Source organism: Hipposideros armiger, unplaced genomic scaffold (genome assembly GCF_001890085.2).
Source record: "Hipposideros armiger isolate ML-2016 unplaced genomic scaffold, ASM189008v1 scaffold_204, whole genome shotgun sequence".
NCBI classification, from domain to species: domain Eukaryota; kingdom Metazoa; phylum Chordata; class Mammalia; order Chiroptera; family Hipposideridae; genus Hipposideros; species Hipposideros armiger.
Window position 1 is genome coordinate 2585634 of NW_017731554.1, and position 24026 is coordinate 2609659.

At 44.4% G+C, this 24026-nt stretch overlaps 1 protein-coding gene across 7 annotated transcripts in view; it reads left to right on the forward strand.

Moving 5' to 3' along the window:
* Positions 1-24026, forward strand: part of DIXDC1 (DIX domain containing 1) — a 67408-nt gene that overhangs the window by 32207 nt on the left and 11175 nt on the right. For 5 of the 7 annotated variants that reach the window (XM_019653636.1, XM_019653639.1, XM_019653638.1 and 2 more), the window contains 14 exons: positions 1279-1510; positions 2122-2229; positions 8683-8795; positions 10215-10363; positions 12939-13028; positions 14746-14799; positions 16195-16245; positions 18816-18920; positions 19323-19376; positions 19843-19935; positions 20011-20082; positions 20798-20887; positions 21231-21392; positions 21911-21977. In XM_019653636.1, coding sequence (XP_019509181.1) covers positions 1279-1510; positions 2122-2229; positions 8683-8795; positions 10215-10363; positions 12939-13028; positions 14746-14799; positions 16195-16245; positions 18816-18920; positions 19323-19376; positions 19843-19935; positions 20011-20082; positions 20798-20887; positions 21231-21392; positions 21911-21977 — 1440 coding nt within the window. Of the gene's footprint in view, positions 1-1278; positions 1511-2121; positions 2234-4566; positions 5067-8682; positions 8796-10214; positions 10364-12938; positions 13029-14745; positions 14800-16194; positions 16246-18815; positions 18921-19322; positions 19377-19842; positions 19936-20010; positions 20083-20797; positions 20888-21230; positions 21393-21910; positions 21978-24026 lie in introns of those variants that run through there. The other 2 variants (XM_019653640.1, XM_019653641.1) reach the window with 2 other exon arrangements.

Here is a 24026-nt window from a genome sequence, read left to right on the forward strand (position 1 = left end):
ACAGCTATGCTATAGAAATAAAATGTGAGTCACATGCTTAACGTAAAAGTTCCTAATAGCCACATTAAAAAAAAAAAGAAACAGATGAAACTAATTTGAACAATAAATTTTTTTTTTTAATTTTTTTAGATTTTATTGAGGAATTGGGGGAGGGAACAGCGTTGGGGAATTGGAAGAACAGACCAAGTGCTGTCCTTTTGTTCTTCAGTCTAGTTGTGGAGGACGTTGCTTCACTGGCCCATGGTGGTATTGTGATCATTGCGCTCTTCCTGGCTGAGGCAGACCGGTCGCCGGTGATTGGATGGCCACTCATGGCGGCTCAGGCCAGCTGCCGGCCGCTCACGCTGGCTGCCGGCCACTCACAGTAGCTTATGGCAGTCCACTGCAGCCCCACTGCAGCCTCCGCCATTGCCTGTGACTCACAGCAGCCCAGCTCCAGGTCGAGCTGTTGTTCACCATCTTAGCTGTAGAGGGCGCAGCATCCCTGGCCCATGTGGGATCCGAACCAGCGGCCCTGCAGCTCAGAGCTGGTGTCCAAAGCCAACTCTTAACCAACGAGCCACTCAGCCGGCCCAACAATACATTTTATTTAACCCGATATATTCAAAATATCATTTCAACATGTAGGCAATATAAAAAACAAACCAACTATTAATTGGATATTTTGCCTTCTACTTTTTGTACCAAGTCTAATGAAATATTTTTTGTTGTTGTTGTATTCAATTCATTATTTATTGAAATGAAATATTTTTCATTGTATTTTGTATGTGTACTAAGTAAGTACTACACTTACAACACATTTCAATTCAGACTATAGCTACCTTGTAAGTGTTCAGTATCCACAAGTGGCCAGTGGCTCCCACATCGGACAGCGCAGCTCTAGTATGTCATGCTCTCTCTCGCCTGTAGACCTTCATGTCTGCTGTTCCCTCTTCTTGGAATACTCTTTCTTTTCTTCCCTCATCTGATGAAACTCTATTCATCAATCAAGTCTCAGCTTAGAACTCGCTTCCTCTAGGTATCCTTCCCTGAGCCTTCTAAACAAGACAAGATGCCTCTATTCTGAGCCCCCAGAGAATCCTGTACTTCTAACATAACACGTTATTGTACTTTCTTGTAATTGCTTTGAAATATTGTCTTCCTGCTGAACACGGCTTTGTGAGGGCAGAGACCTTGACTGCCTTGCTCACCTGCATCACTAGCAAATACATATTAAATGAATGAGTCCTCAGCTCTCTGCCTCCCTCTTAGGGCCTCTTGGTCTGTTCTGTCCCTCAGATATTGTGGAAGGAAACTTGAAGTCTATCATGAGGCTGGTCCTTGCCTTGGCAGCTCATTTCAAACCTGGCTCTAGCAGGACAGTGAGCCAAGGACGGGACTCCAGAGCCCCTCCGCAGAGTCACCAACCACACTGTGCCACTGCTGTGGCCCAAGGAGCAGCTGCTGCTCTGGCTGATGTGTGTCATGACATGTCACGGTCAGGACGGGATGTCTTTCGATACAGACAGAGGTAAGGGTAGAGCTCTGGGGATGGGAACTTGACTCTCTCTGATATTTCTTCCCTTAAATAATACTGTGCAGTAGTTGAAAATATCACCTAAACAGCCCACCCTGCAGAAAACAGCATGGAGTGGAGGTTGGAGAGGGTATTCCAAAAGAGAAAAGCCCCTTTTAGAGATGTTTATTTTGCAGTTAGCAGAAAGTAAAGGAATTACATATGTAATTGTTTGCTCTGGTCCCAGAATTTTAACTATATGCCTTTGGCACAGTGTGTTTTTTTCACGGGGAGATATGTGGGAGCAGTGTTGCGATTCATCCGGGGGAGTCTTTCCCTGGAATGTATCCTGAAGGCCAAGCTGTCCTGGAGAGTCATGGCAGGAAACGCTTCGGTGTTTGTGTGTCTGCTGAGAGAGAGCACGACCCTGAGGTGTTGCCAAGATTGGCGAAATTACTTGTCTTTGTGTCTATCTTCCCTACTAGGTTTCAAGTGTCTTTAAGGGAGGGGCTTTGCCTTATTCGTCTTTTTTCCCATAGCGCTCACAGAGTGGCCATCTGTCGGTACTTGTTGAGTTGACCTGAAGGACTGACACCTTCTCCTTTGCTGGTGCCCTCTGACTTTAGGAACAGCAGCATGGATGAGGAGATTGAGAATCCATACTGGAGTGTGCGAGCTCTGGTGCAGCAGTACGAAGGGCAGCAAAGGTCCCCGTCTGAGTCCAGCTGCTCCAGGTAACTGTGGCCTTAGATTCTGTATCACTACAGTTCTAGCCAAAACCTTAATTCTTGGGGATTCTCAGGGTTCTCTGCCTCAAGTAGCAACATAACAGACAATAAGGCACCTAAACCCTTTCTCTTTCCCTCAATTTATGTTTGGCTTTCAAGGGGTAGCCCTCAGGACAGCCTTGTGGTTTTGTGCCAGCAGGAGGGTAAGATGGGTTGCCGGGGAATTTCCCACATGTGGAAGCTTTCTTTGTGCCTAGCTCCGGTGCCAGTGCTTAGCTGTGTCCACAGGGGGACAGGACTGGGACCTGTCAGGGCCCAGCCGGGTGGTTCTGATATTTGCCTATCAGCTGCCAGTGTTTATGAGAACCAGCTCCATTGCACCGTCTTTGTGGCTGAGTGTAACTCTAAGTTATGGCCTGAGAAGGCTGAATAAAGCTCGTGGCAAGAGAAAAATGAGCAGAGTTGTCTTAGAGCATCAGAATGTTTCCAGCTTTCGTTTTTTAGGGCTTCCAATTGTAGCAGATTAGTACGCATTTGAGTGGGCTAATGATGTATGTGACTAGCTGAAAGGCTGTCTATTTCCCTTAGAGCCAAGTGCAGAGACCAAAACAGGACACAGTACTCCAATAAAAGCCCGATCAATGCCAAGTAGAGTGGCAGGAAAAGACAACTTTCCTGGCTCATGTAAATCATGCTCCCATAAACACATCCCCAGATCATGTTAGCTCATTTACTAATTTCACTTCATTGCTGAATCATGTTTAATTTATGCTCTTATGACCTTTTCTCTCCTACCTCAACCCAGCTTAGTCTGTTCTAGTTAAGCCTAGTTGTGCTTTGTCTTATGTATTTTATGTGTCTTTGTTTTCTTCCTCCTGTTTCTTTTCATCATAAAATTCCATCTTAGTTTGATGGACCATTTCCTAATTTATTGAAGGCACCTGGAACTCTTTCCAGCATTTTAATATACTGGTAACCTTACTCAGCTCTCTTTAATTTTCACATTTAATAGATGTGCTTTTTTATGTATAAAGTTCACATAACAAAATTAACTATTAATCATATTAAAATGTACAATTCATTGACATTTAGTACCTTTGTAATGTTGTGCAACCATCACCTCTATCCAGTTCAAAAGCATTTTTATCACCGCGAAAGGAAACTGTATCCATTAAGCAATACGTGTGCTTTTAATGAGAATCTAAACCATTTCTTCCTTGCTTTCTGCTTAGACTATCACTTGGTACAGAGTCAAAGGATGTTTCGTTGTATAATGAGATCTATTGCTTCCGGCACGGCTGTAGGCCTTTTGCTCTTCTGTGTCTGGTAGTGCCTGGCAGAGTTAGAGAGAGAAAAAAAAAGTCTGGATTTCTTCCTGAGAGCACCTGCTTCCTTCTTCTGGCAGGAGTCAGATTGGGACAGAGGCAGTGAAGCAGTGTGAAAATGGGACCCTCTGGAAATAGGGCTGCAGTGGGCTGATGGTGACAGTTTTCTAGGAGGGACTCAGAATAGTTTGCATTCCTCTGCCTTGCACTCCTTTCTGATTTTGTCATTTTCTTCTAAGCTGACCTCTCACTCTCCTCATTGGGGTGCTTAATCAGCACCCTGCTTTTTTCCTCAGTTCCCTGAGACCCAGCAGGCTAGGGTACGTTCTGCTCACTCCCTCCACCCCAGGAGCCCATGTCATGGCTCAGGAAACCAGGAGAAAGCCAGGAGACCCTGGGATGGGACTCAGAACCCGGAGAAGGTGAAGATAGGATACCCCCAGTGTCTATCCCTCCCCTCCCCACACCCCCTCCACACACACACACACACACACACACACACACACACACACACACACAGCTCCTTGAGAGACAGCTTGGCAAAGCCCTGCCTGCCTGTTGCTTCCAAGACCTTGGGCCAGCCTCTCACTGTTTCCAAGCAAAATGATCCTTAGTTGGGAAAAAAGAACACACGAAATGCCCAAGGGGAAGGTGGGAGGAGATGGGCAGCGGGTTTCCGGGGGAGACCCCTCCCGCAAGGAGTCGGTTTAGACCTAATCCGACCTCGGTGTCCACGGAGGGAAGGCTCAGGGTAGAAAGGGCAACGTTTTCAGACCTGGGGTTCTCAGGACCAGGACCACAGCCCCTCCTGGCGATTCTGCCCTCCCGCGGCCCCTCCCAGCCTACTGGGTGTTCCTACTCGGCCCCCCAGCCCAGAGCCGCCCCTGCCTCCGCCCTCGCCCTGCCTCTGCCCAGAGCCTCTAAGCCTGCTGACCGCCCGCCTGGGTCCGAGCCCAGCGCTGCCAGGCCGCGTGTGACAGCCTGGGGAGGGGGTGGGGAGGGGAGGGGCAGGGAGGGAATGGGGAGGTGCTGCAGAGCTAGGATCGCCCGCACGCTCGTAGCCCGGTACTCCACCGCGCAGCGGGAGCCGCGGGAGCGTTTCTCGGGGTCGGAGATGGGTTGAGATGCCTGCGCCCGGGGGCTTGCCCGGAGCCGCACGGCTGCGGAGACCACCATGTGGCTGCCGGAGACCGGCAGCTTGCGAGGGGAGGCGGCTTCCGCCGAGACCTGGCTGCTGCAGTGTCTGAGCTGCCGGGACAGCGCGCCTCCGAACCGGGAGCATCCCGGTCCCTCGGGCCGAGACGCCAGCCTCTCTGTCCTTCCTACTCTCTCCCTCCATCGGGGCCAGCAGCTCTGGTAGTTGGCCTGCCCGTGGAGTCTTTCTTCTGGCCCCAGCTCGGGGAGATATGCCCGAATTTGGGAGTGCTGTGACCCTCAGCCTTCCGCTTCACACAGGGAAGCAGGCTTGCTGAAGCCAGAGCCAGGAGAAGGGACCATGGGAGGGACGCAAGTCAAATGGTGAGCTGAGACCACTTTGGCCGTGGAGGTGGGGGCATGGGTGGGAGCAGGGCCAGGGCTGGAGGATGCTTTTGGCCAGCGACAGATGGGGATGGGTGGTGGCGCTATACTGGGAAGGACAGGCTGCTGGCCTGAGATTATCACTATAACATACAGTGGGTTTAGGAACCTGGAGGCAGCATAGGGTAGGGAAGGAGGGGCCCTTTACCCTGTCTTGTCTCTGCTAGGGGAGGGCACGTCTGGAAGGGAACAGTACTCTCTTTCTTATCACCTATTTTTTGAAAAATTGATTTGACTCTAATTTGCAAGTATCTTTGCTGGTGGACTGCTTGTCTGATAAATTAAGGTTGGAGAGATGTTAGACCTGTGGGGATTAAGAAGTATATCGGTGGGACTTGATTTGAGTGGATTATGATGGCAAGTAGGGGGATTACCTGTTTATAAAATAAGGTTTTTAAGCTAATCAGGGAGAGCTTATCATATATCATGTGAATTAATTAGCCATGAAAATACTTTTCTCTGACTTGAGGCAGAGGATTTCATAATGCACCATCCTCATCCATGAGGTTCTTCTTGGGGAGGCAGCAAGATGCCTGCTCTGCCATGTGGCTCAGGATTTTTCTCCCTCACGTCCTTTCTTTTTTAACTTGGCCACCTACAATAGTCTCATGGTCTTACCTCTCTGGCCTCACATACTGGCAGCCTCAATTCAAGAAAGAGAAATGTTGTTTTCTTCTGGCTCCTGTGCCACTCCCCCACTGGGGTGGGATATGCAGACATCCGCCCCTTTCTGCCCTTATATGGGAGACAGCTCACTTAGGAGGGAGAAGGTGGAGCTGAGCATGCGTCTCTGCTTTTAGAAAGCAGTTTTCCAGGTTCACACCACCTCTCGCAAGCCCCCCTTTGTCTTGCACGTTACCCACTGTAGCCCAGCCAAATGCAGACAGTGGAACATGTCAACCATAGCACCTTGTCAGCTGAGAAAGTGTTGTCACGTTATTTTTCAAAGAGGAGCAGCTGTTGCAGGCCTCTTTCTCCACTTGGATCCCAATTTCTGTAAGAAGGCGAATGCTGAAGCCTGAACAGTCATAAATCTGTTCTCCTTATAAATGACATAGTACACTTAGACTAGTGCTTTTCCAGCAGCTAATTCATGTTGGCCGGGAAGTCAGATTGCCTGACTAGTGAAAGATGGATAAGAGTTCTATAAAGCAATTACCTTTTCTAAATACCACTTCCTGCCACTCTTCACCCCTTTCACCTGTTGCGGTTATAGATCTATAGATAGGGTTGAGTGCCTTTCTTTAATTTGAAGAAGCAAACAACTTAAAAAACGTTTTCTGTGGTTCGTATTACTGGTTGAGGTCATTCCCACCAAAACCCTTAAACTCTGAACAACGAAGGAGGATGAGACCCTAGTCCTCAGGCTGCTTCAGAGGTTTTGAAATCTCTAGCTACATCCACTGTGCCTGGCTCTTGTTTTTACTGATTTCTAGGAAGATGAAATGTTAACTCCTAATCGTGGCTCTGTGAGGATTAGCCTGGGAGACTTCAGGGGCACATTAAGTGGGTCAGTGAATCCTAGACACTGTCACTGTTGTCTGGGTGATGGATTTGGAAAGAATTCCTGAGAGGGGGCTGGGCCTGCAGACCCCACAGCCCCTGAGATTGTTTCAGTGCTGATGTTCTCAAGGTGCAAAGCAAAGGGCCTTTTCGGATGGAAGCATCAGCCTCACATTCCCATCTTGTCTTATGATTTGCTGTTCTGGGGCTTTAAAATTCCACCTCCCTAAAAATCTGATTGCTTTCTTCCAAGGCTAGTAGTTTCTATCAAAACTGAAGAATTGTTGTGAGGTTTCTGATGACAATTTAAAAATAGTGTGGCAGAAATATAAATAACTCTTGGATGGGAATAAATCAAGTAAACCTCTACCATTTCTAGCAGGTTTTGTCCCCTTTTGACCTATTACCCTTTTCCTTAACGCATCTTAGCTTTGTTGATATATCACTGCCCCTTTACCCATCCTGGTACTGTCCAAACTCTAGCAATTTCTCCTTGCTGAGGTACCCTCCACCTCATCCCCTCCTTTGGGATCAGCCCAGAGCTGATCTGCTATGATTACTCTGCTAGTATTGCTTGTGTCTGTGATAGATCAATGTATTAGAAATAGATTTTATACTTCTATCTCCCAAAGCACTAAAACACATACTATATTAGTCTCTGAACTTGGGCCCAGGGATGGTGGTGGTGGAAGTGGTGGTGAGGGTAAGTAAAAATAAATCAAAACATGGGGCCGGCTGAGTGGCTCAGTTGGTTAAGAGTTGGCTTAAGAGCGCGAGCTCTGAGCAACAGGGCCACCGGTTCGATTCCCACATGGGCCAGTGACACTGCACCTGAGCTGAGCTGTTGCTGAGCTGCCAACAGGTGGCAGGATGGCTCAGCTTGTGTAACAACAAGGGTGCCTGTTTGATGGTGGGCTATACCCACCTGCAACTAAGACTGAACTCGGCACCTTGAGCTGAGCTGCCGCCCAGATGGCTCAGTGGATAGAGTGTGCGCTCTTAACAAAAGGCTGCTGGTTTGACTCCCACATGGGATAGTGGCTACGCCCACCTGCAACTAAGATTGAACACAGTACCTTGAGCTTAGAGGCCACGAGCTGCCGACGGGCAGCCAGATGGCGACTGGTGCCCTCCACAGCGAAGATTGAAGAACAACAATTTGGCTGGTACCCTTCCCCAATTCCCCAACACTGTTCCCCTCCGTGAATTCCCCAATAAAATCTTTAAAAAACAAAACAAAACATAACTTGGAGCTCTTTAAAATGTTAGATTACTGGGCCGGCCGAGTGGCGCGATGGTTAAGAACTGGCTTGGGATGCCAGAGGGCCCCGGTTTGGATCCCACATATGAGGGCCAGTGACACTGCCCTCTACAGCTAAGATGCTGAACAACAGCTCAACCTGGAGCTGGGCTACCGTGAGTTGCTGGCGACGGCATAGGCTGCAGCCCCTGCTGCAGTGGGTTGCCATGGGCTACCGTATGTAGCCAGCAGCCAGCGTGAGCGGCCAGCAGCCAGCGTGAGCGGCCAGCAGCCAGTGTGAGCAGCCAGCAGCCGCAGTGAGCGGCCGTCCAGAAGCCGGCGACTGATCTGCCTCTCCTGGGAAGAGCGCAATGATGGTGCCAACTTGGGCCAGTGAAGCAGCGTCCTCCACAACTAGATTGAAGAACAAAACGACAGCAACTTGTCTGTTCCCCTTCCCCCAATTCCCCAGCACTGTTCCCATCCCCCCAATTACCCAATAAAAATCTTTAAAAAAAATAAAATAAAATAAAATAAAATGTTAGATTACCCATCTTTCTGATAAATCTCTTCTCAATGAATTAGGCTTTAAAGCAGCCTTGCTATAGAAAATATTTCCTTGGATTGGGTCAATTATTCACTCAACATTCATTTTGTTCATTCAACAAAAATTTGTTCTTGTCGTGTGCCAGTTACTGTGTTAGGCAGTAGGAATAAGATGAATAAGAATTTGTCTCTGGGATAAATTACAACAGTTGGCTTCTAAACAACTGTTCATAATATTTGTTTCTCTTCCTTTTCCTTTGATCACAGTCTGACTTCACCCAGTCCTATCCACAGTGCAAAGAGCGAATCCATTATTACCCAGTCGGAGGAGAAAGCAGATTTCGTGATTATCCCCTCTGAAGGAATAGAGAACAGAACAGGTACTATTTCTCAGCCTACCTGGGTTGGCTCAAGGAATACCCTGCAGCTTGAAGAGTTTGGGGCTCCTCACTATCCTGTAAGCTCCCTGGCCTGGGCCTCGCCACAGTCTGTGCATACAGGGTCAGCTCTAGAGGGCTGTAATGCTTTGGAGCCAATTAATGTAGTTGTCCTCTTACAGAATGTCACTTCCTATGTCCAAGCTGTCATCTTGCAGCAGTGTAGACAGGCTGCCTATGAATTAGGAAATGACTGGAATAGTCAAAAGCCTTACTTAAGTAAATAGTTTTTATTATTTCTGTGTTATACAAATAATTTCAGTACTTTCCTAACTTAAACTGGGGCCAGGAATGTGGAGTAGGAGCTAAGGTGTCTGTGAGAACACGCAGTAGAGAGAACATAGGTCTACATCAGACTTGGTATGAGGGCTACAGAAAGGACCACAAGGAGTTCCGTTTGTTTAGATTTCTTCCTCTGTTTTTTACTTACATAAACATAGAGGGAAACATGGAAGAAGCAAAACAGATGATTTAGATAGAGTTTTATTTATCTGTAAGAGATGCAATGCAACCGAAGCCCTCAGAAGAAAAACTAGAATTAAATTCTTCCTTATCCCACTCCTCCTCTAGCTCTGGCATTAGTATCACAGAATCAGTCATGTTACTGAGTCAGAAACTCCTGGGACCCTGGGGAAGGAGAGGGAGAGGGAAAGCAGTTCCTGAGCGTTTGCTCTGGGCCAGGCACCACAGGGCCCTGCACATGTAACCTCATTTAATCTTCACAGTAACCCAGAGGGATTATGTATTCATTCTTATGAATGAAATCAGAGCAAAGAGACAGTAAAGGTAGGAAAATAAAAGCAGAGAGAGATTAAACCAGAGAGATATTTGCACCAGTTTGTGCAAATATGCTTTTACTGTTTCATTTCCTGTGTACATCACATGGTGTTATATGTGAAAGGGGATCCCTTAGGACAGGATGGTCAAGGGAATATTGAGTTGAGGTCTCCCCTCTGAAGTGCCAGAGCAAGCCACAGAAATTTTGTTGTCACTGCTTCCGACAGCTCCCCTCTTTGTACCTGGCAGAATCAAGCTCTGAGAGTGCCAGTTCTGGAGAATTAAGAGTAAAATCTATGTCTCACACCAAGACCCCCAAAGAGGTGGCCTTATTGCTTCCTAAACTTCTAAAGAGGACATATTTCCCCAACGGAGTAAGTGTTGCTTCCTTGAGCCTGGAGTCCGAGTTAATAGCCAATTCTTTATATCTCACAACCCCACCTGGTGGCGGGTCCAGTTTGTGCAGTGAGGACAGGTTAAGAAGGCAGGTGACCTGAACTTGTGAACGCAGAGGACTGTGAACGCTTCCTGCTGGAAACTCACTTTCCTTCAACATGAACTGTACTCCCGCCTTTCCTTTTGCAGAGGAGACAGACTCTCCATTATCCCGAGACTGGCGACCAGGTAGCCCTGGAACCTATCTGGAGACTTCATGGGAAGAACAGTTGTTGGAACAACAAGAACATTTAGAAAAAGAAATGGAGGAAGCCAAGAAGATGATATCAGGATTACAGGTAGCTCTTTCCCTTGTAGTTTGTCTTTGGGGCACCAATTGATTATTATTCTTAAGTCACTGGTATCAGTTGAAAATAAACTGGCTCAGTTTTGCATGAGGTGAGTTAAATGGGGAGTTTAGATAGAGGGAGTATTACACAAAGAGCAGAAAATTCCTCTTAAATGGACGTTATGGGCTCTTGTTTATAGCACAGCTGTTAGGAGTTCTGCACGCCTGGGAGCCACCAAACCCTTATTCTGGCTCTCTGCTTATAGGTGGGTTTCTCCCCGGTTTTCAACTAGAGACCTGCAATTGCAGCTTTCATCAAAGAATGGCACTGAATAGTCAGGGATTTTCTCCTAGGAATTTTTCAGCAGGAAGGGTGTAAGAGCCACCAGTAATGCCACAGGTCTCCATTCCAGTCTAGCTCAGGGATTTATTTAGCTCACTCCTAATGCATTTGCAAGTGGATGCCAAGGCATGATGATCAGGTAGAAAAGGTTTTCATTGAGCAACAAAGCCCTTCAGTTTTTACTATACCTTCAGTGCCAGCTCAGCAAATCTCCCCCAGAGACCAACTGACCCACTTGACTTAGTTTCTACCCTGAAATGACCCCCCAATCCTCTGTCTTTGTGCGTCTGTCCCTATTTGGGGGAGCCCTTGTAGTGTGCTGATGACCCTGAAATTGCCTAGGAATATTCCTTTCTGTTTGTGCTGGGAACTGCGCTGCTCCTGAATTGTCAAATATTTATGGACACATAAACAAAGCCCACATTATGTGAGTGGCTCTGGCAGCCGGCAGGCGGTGGAGGGCGTGCTCCTAGCCAGCCAGCAACAGGGTGGGGACACAAAGGGTTCCTAAAGAAAAAAGGAGATTGGTGCTGTGGTGAAATAATTTGCATAATATATGCCTCAGGAACCGAGAGGGTTGGAGGAATGTTTACTGCCTAAACATTCACTAGGAGAGTTGTTGATTTCTCCCCTTTTGCTCTGTATTTTTAAAACGTCTGCCTTTTAGATCTCTTTTCTGCCACTCCATTAAGGAATGGTTTAATTAATGGAATGGGTTTTTTGTGTGTGTGTTGACCTTTAAATTGGAAGTGTTAAAGCATGGAAAAATTTGGGATTATGCCCAATCAGGTTTTTCTCAGGCTAATTTCATTATAGGAACATAGATATCCATCAGTTTGGCTCTCAATATGGTTTGCATTTTTCAGTCTTGGAGAAATTCGATGACAGATTAGATAGAGAAAGAGAATTGACAGGCAGAAAGTCAGCATCCTAATATTCTCTGCAGAGGAATTATAATTCACAGCCACATGATCACAATGACAATTCAGTTCCAGTATAGAATACAATGGGGCTCACAGCATCCAGTGGGCTTCTTAACTCTTTCAGTGATGAGCACAGTTGCATGCTGAGCCACATCCAGGATTTCTGACACTTATTAGTATGCCTAAGTTAGAGCCCACTGAACACTTTGCCATTAGCGTCAGTATTTCTGTAATGTTACTCTCCCTTAGCTCCCTGCAGCCCTGTAGCTTCTTAAACTTGTCTATACTTCTTGACACAACTCCATGGGATAACCAAATTAATTTGATTCACTAAGCTTTATTTTATTAATTAGTGCATGATAGATCAACCAGTGGTTGACTTTTTAAATGTTTTTATATACCAACATTTGTGGTATAATTTCTGTTATATTTATTGAAACAGGAATTTAACCCCTGTAACTCTTCTCTTTTTTTTTTTTTAAATTTTATTGGGGAATTGGGGGAGGGGAACAGCGTTGGGGAATTGGGGAAGGGGAACAGACAAGTTGCTGTCCTTTTGTTCTTCAGTCTAGTTGTGGAGGACGTCACTTCACTGGCCCATGTTGGTATTATCATTGCGCTCTTCCTGGGTGAGGCAGATCGGTCGCCGGCCACTGGACGGCCGCTCACGGTGGCTCTTGGCAGCTCACGCTGGCTGCTGGCTGCTCATGCCGGCTGCCAGCCACTCATGGTAGCTTATGGCAGCCCACTGCAGCAGGGGCTGCAGCCTACGCCGTCACCAGCGACTCACAGCAGCCCAGCTCCAGGTTGGCCCACAACATGGGGAGTGGAAATTAATGAGGTCGTGTCTCTGCAAATATGTTTTCCTCCTTGTTCTATCCAGGTTGCCTTAGAGAGTAAAAATGCAGAATTATTAAAAGAAACCCAAGGCAGTGCTCTAAATGTATTCTAACTAATTCATTATAATAAATAAACTTTTATGCCAGGATAATTCCACACCGCTTTTAGTTCACTCTCCAGCTGGCAAATTTCAGTTTGAGCAGCTCAGGTTTGAAATGTCACTTCTGAGAGGAAAATTTATTTTTAGATTGTTTTCTGGGGCCAAGGGGTCTTGGAGCAGAGGACTTAGGGGCATCCAGAGAGAACTCCAGGTAGACCCAAGATGAGCAATTGGAGGTATCTAAGGATCAAAAATTACCAAGGAGATTTCTAGAGGAAGCCTGGTTGTGATTTCAATATGGGATGAGCCTACCAAGCCCAACCCTAGACTTGGTTATATCATGGGAGTTCAGTTTCTTTCTGCCTTTGTGGTTATTCAGGCCTTACTGCTCAATGGATCCTTACCCGAAGATGAACAGGAGAGGCCCTTGGCCCTCTGTGAACCAGGAGTCAATCCCGAGGAACAATTGGTAAGTGCCTTCTTTTGTGACTGGACACCAAATAATCTGGTTTATTTATTTGGTTTGTTTTTAGCATTTGACCCTGTTGTCCATGCCTTCTTGAAATACTCTTCCCTGACCCCATCTCTCCTGGTTTTCCTCATATATTTTTGACGACTCTTCCTTTCATTCATTCATTCATTCATTCATTCATTCAATCAATAAATATTTATCGAGTGCCGACTCTGAGCCAGGCAGTTTCAAGGTGATGGAAATATGCTAATGACAAAACAGACCTAAGACCCTGTCCTCATGGAGTTTGCATTCAGGTCCCCTTTGACGCTTCTCTTTTTCTGCCTATGCCTTACATGTTGGTACTCGTCAGGCTTCCACTCTGGGTCCTCTTCTATCCCAGACATTCAGCTGGGTAATATCTGCCTCTGTGGCTTCACTCACTTCCCACCTGACTCTCAAATATTTATTTCTAGCTCAGCCCTCTCTGTGGACTTCTAGATTTGTATATGCATACATGCAACTGCCTGTAGAATATCTTCACTTAGGTGTCCCATCAGCATATCCATTTCAGTGAGTCGTAAATTAAACAGCTTTTCTCTCCCTTCTCTCCCCACTACCAAAACTACTTTTCCTTTTGGATTTTGTTTCTTATCACTATCCATCTAACGAAATACCCAAAACAGAAATCTGAAGTATCATCCTTGAATCTTTTTTGACCCTTCCCTCTACATACAATTAGTTACCAAGTTTTGTCAATTGACCTTTTATTTATTTATTTTTTTAAAGACTGTATTGGGGAATTGGGGGAGGGGAACAGCGTTGGGGAATCTGGGAAGGGGAACAGACAAAGTTGCTGTCCTTTTGTTCTTCAGTAGTTGTGGAGGACATCGCTTCACTGACCCATGTTGGTATTATCATTGTGCTCTTCCTGGGTGAGGCAGTCACTCGCTGGCTATTGGACAGCCGCTCACGGCGGCTCACAGCAGCTCATGAAAACTCATGCCAGCTGCAGCTGCCAGCCAGCCCCACTGCAGCCTACGCAGTTGACTCACGGCAGCCCAGCTCCAGGTCGAGCTGTTGTTCACCATCTTAGCTGTAGAAGGTGCAGTGTCACTGGCCCTCATGTGGGATCCAAAAAGGGGCCCTGTGCTCAGAGGTGGCATCCCAAGCCAACTCCTAACCAACGCGCCACTCGGCCTGCCCTCAATTGACTTTTTAAATACCTTCATACCGTTTTCTCCATTCTCACAGCCACTATCTTAATTCAGGCCTTCATTCAGTATTCTAGTGGCCTTCTAACTGGCTTTCCTGATTCCTCGCCTGTACTCTAATTCATTTTCTATAAAACAGCAAGAATAATTGACCTTCAAGGCAAACCTCATTTTGTCATCCCTTTGCCTAAAACGTCTCATTGATTCCCCGTTGCCCTCATTGGCCTTTCATGATCCGGCCCCTATTTTTCTCTCCAGCTTCATCCCTTGCCATTTCTCTTTCCATTTGCCCAACCCCCTGCACCCAACATACACATACTCATTCTAAACTTTATCCATACTAATCTACCTGTACCACCCTAGTTTCCACTAGAGCACAAGAACTGTTGGTTTCCTGTTCTCCTTTGTATCCACAGTAGGGAGCTAGCATCTAGTAAGTGCTCAGTAAAGATGTGTTGAAGGAATGACCTCCAAATTTTATAGCATAGGTACATAACCATTTCTTTTTGCCTTATATTCAGATTATAATCCAAAGTCGTCTGGATCAGAGTATGGAGGAGAATCAGGACCTAAAGGTATGTCAGAACATGTACATTTTACCCTTTGAAAAAAATAATGGGAATGTGACACACCAACTTTGGGACAGCAAGGGTGGGAGGGAAAAGGATGCAGGCTCAGGACTTTAGTTGTATCTGTATTATGTCTTTAATTGAAAGAGAGAGCTATGTTCTAAAAATGGCAAACAGGTAGTATCTTTTTAACCTCGGTGGTGAGTAGTAGGGATCTATGTCATTATTGGTTACACCTTTCTGTACGTTTGAAATGTTTCATTGTTATCTTTGTTTAATTAGAATTAAAAATGGATCTAATATCAGTATGGTTCATTTTTTTATACTTGACTTATAACATCATATTAGTTGTAGGTGTAAAACATTGATTCAATATGTATATATTGTGAAATTGTCACCACAGTAAGTCTAGTTAACAGACATCACCATGCATAGTTATAATTTTTTTTCTTCTGATGAGAACTTTTAAGATCTACTCTGTTAGCAACTTTCATATATACAGTACAGTATTATTAACTATAGTCTAGTATGATCATTTTTAATGATTACTTCCCAGAATTCTTTTAGGTCAGTGGGTCTTAACTTTTGTGGAGTCATAAGTATATTACTAAAGCCATTAATCCTCTGCTCAGAAAGATGCATTAGTGCATGTATACACACTCACTGACTTGAATTTTTATTAGGGTGACTTTGGAGTCCATATGTGGCATCCAGGCTAAGAATCCCCATTTTAGATATGTTAATTTCAAACTCTTGATGTGATGCAATAGGAAAAGAGAGTGGGGTCCAAGTTATAGGTGTCCCTCTCCTAAAATCTCTTTCCTAGTGACAATCATATACATATATTTAATCAATTGTAAGGGAGAGTTAATTAGTATTTCATTATTGGCTAAATGTGTTTTTCTTTGGTCATAAAGAGCAATACCCTCTCAGAGAATCAGTGGCTTTTTAACCCTTTGCTGAACACTAAAAGCTAAGAAAATTATTTAATGACATTGAGGATAGGCATATTAAGATATGATTATATATTTCAGTGAGAGGGATTTAGATTATTATAGTTAAGTTTTCCTGTCAGTGAAGATTGCTAAATATAGGAAGGATAGCCTATGGGAAAGTATGGTGTCTTCTTTCTTGGCAAGATTCTTCTCTATTTCTTGGCAAGACTCTTCTCTACATGGGCAGTTGAGCCTGGGTGCCACAGGGCAGAATAGAATGGGTCCTATTCTTGTTTCTTTGGGTCAGCCTGTACTGTTTACTAGACCAGACCTGTTTTCTGCCTCAGTAGATGGTTAATTTTTCATGGAATGGTTATCTGAGTTCTGCGTTTTTACTGACAGAATGAGGTAATGATTCTGAAGCAGCCCAGATGCTACACCTGATCTAACTATATTTGGTTTGCAGAAGGAGCTGCTGAAATGTAAACAGGAAGCCAGAAACTTACAAGGGATAAAGGTAAAAAGGAAGACATTTAACTCTTTAAGTAAATGCTACAAGGTAAAGTAGTCTCCTGGTGAGACTGAGTGCTGGGAGACTAGCTGGGTTCTATAGTCTTTTCTTGTCTACATTTGGTGGGGCCTTTAACTGGCTTTGTGCTATTGATAAAGGGGGGTCTTTGTGGATGGGAAGTGAGACATGTTGAGGAACATACCTTTGTTTTGTCGAGGCTTGTATCTGGCTGTTATGACTCCTGGTGCTGTCACTTCCCTGTGTACCACCTTGATTGTTTCTATATGTAAAAACAATTAGTTTTTTCCTTCAGTTTCAGTGTTTTATTAGTTTTCTTCGGTTCTAAAGAAGAATGTCCTCTTTAAAAAATGGTAATTTACTTCGTTTTTGAATAGTTAATAACATTCAAATGGCTTAAAGTAAAAAAGATACAAAAGGCTAATCCTTGAAAAGTCTGACTTCCAGCCCTGTCTCCCTTCACCTGGTTCTTTTTCCTGGAGGCAACTTGTCAGTTATCAGCAAATATGTATGTATATAATTTCCCCCAAAATAACAGTATACTATAAATAAAGCTTGACACATTGCTTTTTTTCACTTAGCAATGTATCTTGGAGGTCATTCTATTTCAGTATATAAAGACCTCCCTAGGTCATTTTTACGGCTGTATAGTATTCCAATATATGTATATATGATAATTTATTGAATCAATCTCCTACTGATGGTCTTTTAGGTTATTTCCAGTCTTTTGCTAATATATAACAGTGATCTAGCTAGTAAGATTGAATATGTTATTTCACACAAGTGGGAGTATATCTGCTATATAAAAACCGAGAAGTGGAAAAGGATCTTCTTAGGCTGCTGTTTTTCCCCTTTTCTCTACACTTCCATTCATGGACTCAACTAGAGTGTAATTCCGCAGCGTTTTCCGGAGTGTATTCTGTAGCCTTAGTCCTTTGAGATACTTCAGAAAACAAATGTGGTCTATGGTCAAATAAGTTTGAGAAATGCCCTTCTCACCTGAAGAGTCACAGTGAATAGTAACATATTAAAGGACCTGAGAAGGCCTCTCATAAAGAGGTTGGCCTAAAAAGTACTTAGAATTATTAACCACCGAAGCGCTTCTTCTCCCATGCAACACTTACTAATATCCCACGCAGCACACTTTGGGAAATGTTTCTCTGAGCTGCTGATGCCAGGGGCGTCTTAGAATACCTTTGCCATGTGATCTCATGGCAGGCAGCACATGTAAGGATGAGCTCCCACATTCTCCAGAGCCCGCACCATTTCTTTGCAGTCTGTAGAGAGAGAAAAGAAAGGGTAAATACTCGTACACCGGAATGCAGCTCTAGTCCCTAGTGCCATTTGAAGTCACTGTGGTTGGAGGTACGTGTTACTGCTGACCCTTTAAAGAAGTATATACAACCTACCTTTTCTTAAGCATGGTAGGGACCAAACAGGTCCATGCTGAGAGAAAGATGGCCTAAAGTTGGGAAGGTTCTAGGATACTGAGCAGAGGAGTTCTGAACATGGAAATATAATCTCAGTCTTGGTCCACATAAGGCATGGGAGCCAGTGGCAGAAGGACAGAAGCAGGGCTCTCGAAGGCAGGGTGGAGGTGATTTCAGGGATTCTCTATGAACAGGGTGTCAGGCAGAGATAGGTTCCAGCCCCCTCGGAAATGGGGAGTTGGCAGGGAGGTAGATTGAGTATTTATATGCCTGAGATATAGATGAGAAAGCCAGGGTGGGAGGATGGAGAGTGCGTTGTCATGAAAGTAAGTGGTAGACTTGTAGTTTGAATCTAAGTCTGTCTGATCCCAAAGGCCTTTCTTCTACTATAATATATCATGCTGTCAGGAATGAAGTAGAGGGTAGTGGTGAGAAATAGGTGGAGGAAAAATTAGGTTTCAGTCAGCTTGGAAGGACAACAGATAGGATTTTCCTTTAGATTCTAGTGTCCTTGAAGAGGACAAAAAAAACCCCTGCTTACCTCCTATGGCAAGACCCTTGTGCTCCTTTTGTCTCCCAGTTTGCCAGAACTAACACTGAATACGCATTGAGGGGTTTAATAACTCTTTTTTTTTTCCTTTTTTAAAGATTTTATTGGGGAATCGGGGGAAGGGGAACAGACAAGTTGCTGTCCTTTTGTTCGTCAATCTAGTTGTGGAGGACGTTGCTTCACTGGTCCAAGTTGGCACCATCATTGCGCTCTTCCCAGGCGAGGCAGATCAGTCACCGGCTTCTGGACGGCCGCTCACGGCGGCTGCTGGCCGCTCACGCTGGCTGCTGGCTACACACGGTAGCTTATGGCAACCCACTGCAGCAGGGGACTGCAGCCCATGCCATCGCCGGCGACTCACGGCAGCCCAGCTCCAGGTTGAGCTGTTGTTCAGCATCTTAGCTGTAGAGGGCAGTGTCACTGGCCCTCATATGTGGGATCCGAACCAGGGCCCTCTGGCATCCCAAGCCAGTTCTTAACCAAAATGCCACTCGGCCGGCCCGGGGTTTAATAACTTTTAGTAATAACTGGCTGATTAACTAATCAGAACCACAATAATTAGTATGCTTTTCTCCCAGGATGCCTTGCAGCAGAGGTTGACACAGCAGGACACATCTGTTCTTCAGCTCAAACAAGAACTATTGAGGGCAAATATGGACAAAGATGAGCTGCACAACCAGAACGTGAGTTTCATGAATGAACTCTGACCTCATTGTATCCTAGTAGCAAAATAGGATACTGCCTTGTTAAATCTGTCATCCTAATCTCTTAATTCCAGGATATCTTTTCTCAGTGTTTGCAATTATTTTATTCCATGTCAGGCTCATCTCTGTTCCTAGGTGAAAGCCCACACCACACTGGCCTCAACCTTTCAATTTTTAGGACACTGATGCTATATTGTGGTTTTACAGTCTGACGATTGCACTAAAGACATGGAGAGCAGCTGTGTATTTTTCCCATAGCCGTGCCCTCTCTGTGCTGTATACTGTAACTCCTAACATGAACTCTGGTTTCTAAGTAGCTAATTTCCTACTAGGGCTGGCAGACAATACCTCCATGCTAATTCTTTCTTATCCTTCTTGCAGGTTGATCTGCAGAGGAAGCTAGATGAGAGGAACCGGCTCTTGGGAGAATATAAAGTAAGAATGAACATCAGTGTGGAAATGATTTTCATCTGACCTTTTCTGAACAGCCCATTGTTGGTGTTGTTCAAAGAGCACTTAAGTACTCTGTTCTCAAACTTGCTTTCAGCAAGGAAATCCTTTCCTGTCTTCTCTTCATTCACTAACCCTGAAGGTAGAGAACATGGCTAGGAGAAGGAGCACAGAACTAAGAGCTTGGAAACTTCAGTTCAGTCTTAACCTTTATCTCTAACTAGCATGGATTGCGTGTAGTGGCCCTCCTACAAACAGTAATTCCCTTTCTCCTTACCCTCCCAAGAATCCTTTGCACTGTGCAAGCCTGCCATGGTATATGATGTCTTCTGGGTGTAGCTTGAAGAAAGGACCATTTCCACTTTTCTCAGGTGGAAACTGCGTCGCAAAGGGTGAACTGTTCAATGTCCTTGGCTTTGCCACACATCTGAAAGCTCTCTCCCTGTTGCAGAAAGAGCTGGGGCAGAAGGATCGCCTCCTTCAGCAGCACCAGGCCAAGATGGAAGAAGCACTCCGGAAACTCTCTGAGGCCAGTTACCAGCAGGTGGGAACATTTTAACCACTGCCCTGCCCCTCTAACCTGAAGACATCCTTTTCTGATTTACTCTCTGATTTACAGGTGGATCTGGAGCAGGAGCTAGAACACAAAGATGTTCTTTTGGCTCACTGTGTGAAAAGAGAGGCAGATGAGGTAACCTACAACTCGGGGTCTCCCTCCCACATTTACAAGGGCAAGGAGGGAGATTCTGTTTCTGATTCAGGATTGAACCAAGGCCACAGGTTGGTTTGTAAAAAGGCTGTTTGGTGAGGGGGTTATGAATGGAGATTCCAGGGTAAGAAAATCTGGCTTCAGATTCCAGCTTTACCACTTTTGACCATGTTGTGACCTTAATTTGCTTAGCTTCTGAGCCTTAGAAATGAGGTTCATCTGGAAAGGGGAAGTACTAGTGACCCTGTCTGCCATTATGAAGAGCACATAAGATAATCCAGGTAAATGGTAAACATAATCCTGGAAGATCACCCAGCACAGAGTGAGACTCAAGAGATTTGGTCGTTTTTCTTATTTTTTAATTACTGAAGCAAAGGCAGCAAGTGCGGGAGCAACATTCTCAGGCCTTCCGGTGGCCAGGCAGAAGCTAGGTTGGGGGCCTCCAGGTTGAGGTTTCCGTTTTCTTCATTCTACATTCAACAGTGCCCACCAAGTGTCAAGCACTGGGGATATAGCAGTGAACAAAGGGGAAAAAACCTGCACTCACGAGGCTTACATTCTAATAAAGAGAGATGTGAAACAAATACATGATTTTATATTACTTCAGGAAGTGGTAAATGTAAAGAAGAAAAATAAGACAGGCCATCTGGGTTTGGAATTCTCTCATAACAAGCATCATTTTTTCTTGCTGCCATAGGTGACCAACCACAACAGTCACAACTCTCAAAGCAATGGTTTCCTCCCTCCAGTGGCGGGAAAAGGAGCTGCTTCAGTCACCCTCAGAGGGGTAGGTCCTTAGGACTCAGTCCCGACCTGCCACTTCCAGCTAAAAGCAGAAATACCTTAGCCATCGCCAGTGAACTAGACCTTTTATGTCCCAGTGCCCTAACTCTTGGCATCTGTTGGGTGTGGAAAGATGTGAGGCATTTGTTATCCAAAATTAAGAATTAGTGGGCAAACGGTAGGCCCGCTTCTGTGGAGGAAATTTTCCTACAGTTCACACTGTCTCCCTCAAAAATAAAAAATCTATCTTGGAAACCTCTCACCTGTGTCTTCCTAAGCCCAGAGGTTGGGATGTGGTTCATAATGTGGCACCACCCCATGCCAACAGCACCTCACTTTGCCTACAGACCAGCGACCTGCAGCTTGTACGAGATGCCCTCCGCAGCCTGCGCAACAGCTTCAGTGGCCATGACCCTCAGCACCACACCATTGACAGCCTGGAACAGGGCATCTCCAGCCTCATGGAGCGCCTGCACGTCATGGAGACGCAGAAGAAACAAGAACGAAGGGTAACCCTCTTTCTATGGTGTTTCTCTATGGCAAGCGCCCCCAAAAGCTTGGTTTAATCAATTTTAATTTAGATGAATGCAGTGCTAAAAGATGAGACCCTGCTGAAGATGACAGTTGCTTTTCTCTTTGGTTTTCTTCTCGGCAGAACTGACTTTTCATCATGGTGTGACAATCCAGGGAGGGAGTTCATGATAACTCTTGCTCCTAGCAACTGTGTAACTGTCTAAGGAACTGTGGTTCTTGACCCCACAGGTCTCTCTTCACTGCAAATTCCCCTTCCCCTTGCCCCTGAATGAGCTTGACATTGGATGAGGAAATATATGGGGACATGCATAGGAAACTAGAAAACCTTTTATAAATGTGTGTTATTATTGTTAGGATGAATATGTCCAATTTTATATACTGTGGAAGAAGATTGGTAGACATGAGTATATTTTAGGTACTCTTTTATGATTTAATTTCTTGGTTAAGTTCTCTCGTTGATCATAACTCTTATGATTTTTGTGTGGCCCCCTAGGTTCGGGGCAAGTCACCCAGAACTCAAGCAGGTAGTGAATACTGGGAGTCCTGGCCCCCTAATTCAAGTAAGTACTAATTATTGCTTAGTAAGGACTACTAGCATATTAGATTAAAAATTTAGTATTTTTCATGCTACTAATATTTAGGGGATAGAATTTTTCTTGTAGTATCTCACTCTGATAATATGTTGTTTTTCTGTAGCAATAAAAGAATCAAGTTGTTTCTAAGATTGTGAGACACATACCATCATCATCACCTCCATCACCCCAAGTACCACTTAGTCACGTGCAGGATGCTGCTGACTTAAAGAGGCTACAATATCTTTGAAAAATATCCATGTTTAAAACATTTACACCGAACAAAGCAAAATATAAAACAACAAACACACACACAAAACATCCTACTGTCCCAAATAGCACAGAAAATTTCCAGTTCTTAGAAGCTAGAAGCTTAATTTCTTCGGGGATTTTCCTTAAACTTTGAGTGCTTAGGTCATTCAGTTTAAGTCCTGCAAAAGCGTTGCGCCATCTAATGGCTGTGGCTGGGAAGTATGTTTTAACCAGCTCTATTCCCACTCATCTACATTTTTTCCCATAATCTTTCCAACATGTTGGAAATCTACCCTGCCTGATAATTTCTATTTTACTTTGTATCTTACCTTTTGGTTTAATAACCTTCACATTTTCTTATCTTTTATAGTTTACCCATGCTTAATCTAAAAATATCTAAATAATTTACAAAAACCAAATAGTAAAAAGCTAACCATAACCAATTTTGTATGTTACATATACAACTTTAACAACCACATTAATAAACAAAACCTAAAGTAAAACACTTAAAATATTTGCACAAATATGAAAAGTAAAATTTTTTTGTCAAGTAAGTAAAATAGCATTCTCAAGCCTCCAGATATCTTTTCTTCCTGAATAAGGTATCTACACTGGGAATGAAACAAAGTTTATTAGTACAAATATTAGTTTCAGTTTGTTTTTCAGCATTGTTTTGAAACAGTAATTTATGTTTTCTTGAGAGGCTTTTTATTTTATTGCATCCTCTCCAGTACTTTCTTTAGGTTAGTATAAACTGCCAATGTAATAAGTCTAAATATTTAGAAATTATTTTTTTAATGAAATTACACTCTTTTTTTTTTTTAAAGATTTCTATTGGGGAATTGGGGGAGGGGAACAGCCAAGTTGTTATCCACCAATCTTAATTGTGGAGGGCACAGCTAGCTTAGCTCCAAGTCCAGTCACACTGCTCAGCTCAAGGTGCTGTGTTCAGTTAGTTGCAGGCGGGCATAGTCCAACATCTCGAATAGGCAACCTTGTTAGGAGCACATGCTCTCACCAGCTAAGCCATCCTGCCACCTGTTGGCAGCTCAGTGGCAGCTCAGCTTGGGCGCAGTTCACTGGCCCATGTGGGAATCGAACTGACGACCCTGTTGCTCAGAGCTCGCTTGCACTCTTGAGCAAGCTCTTAACCAACTGAGTCACTTAACTGGCCCCTAGAAATTCTTTTTCAAAAATTTTTCCTCCCTGGAAAAATCCTTTTGTGTATATGAAGTACTTAAAATACTACAAATAAATTCATAGCTGCCTGTAAACAAGGGTGTTAGTCTAATATGTGTATTCCCATATTAGCTGAAATCATTGGAAGATACAAAAAACTTAATTAACTCGCTAGCCATCTCACTACTGACTTTTCTCTCTTATTCCCCTACATCAAATGTCTTGAAAGAATAGTACACATTTGCTCTTTTTGCATCCTTACTTCCCATTCTTTACTCAAGCCACTAGTTGGATTTTTCCTTTGTTACCTCACTTAGTGTTCTTTTTTTCAGATCAACGTTGACTTGCTTGTGTCAAGTCAAGCATATAATAAGTACATTAAACATAAATGGTCTAAGCATATCAATTGAAAGATTAGAGATTGTCAAATTGGATGAAAAAATAAGATTTAACTATATGTTGTTTATAAGAAACACACTTTAACTATGATAACACAAGTAGGTTGAAAGTAAAAGGCTGGAGGGGCTGGCCAAGTGGCGCGTTGGTTAAGAGTTGGCTTGGGACGCCAGTTCTGGACAGCAGGGCCCCGGTTCGGATCCTACATGA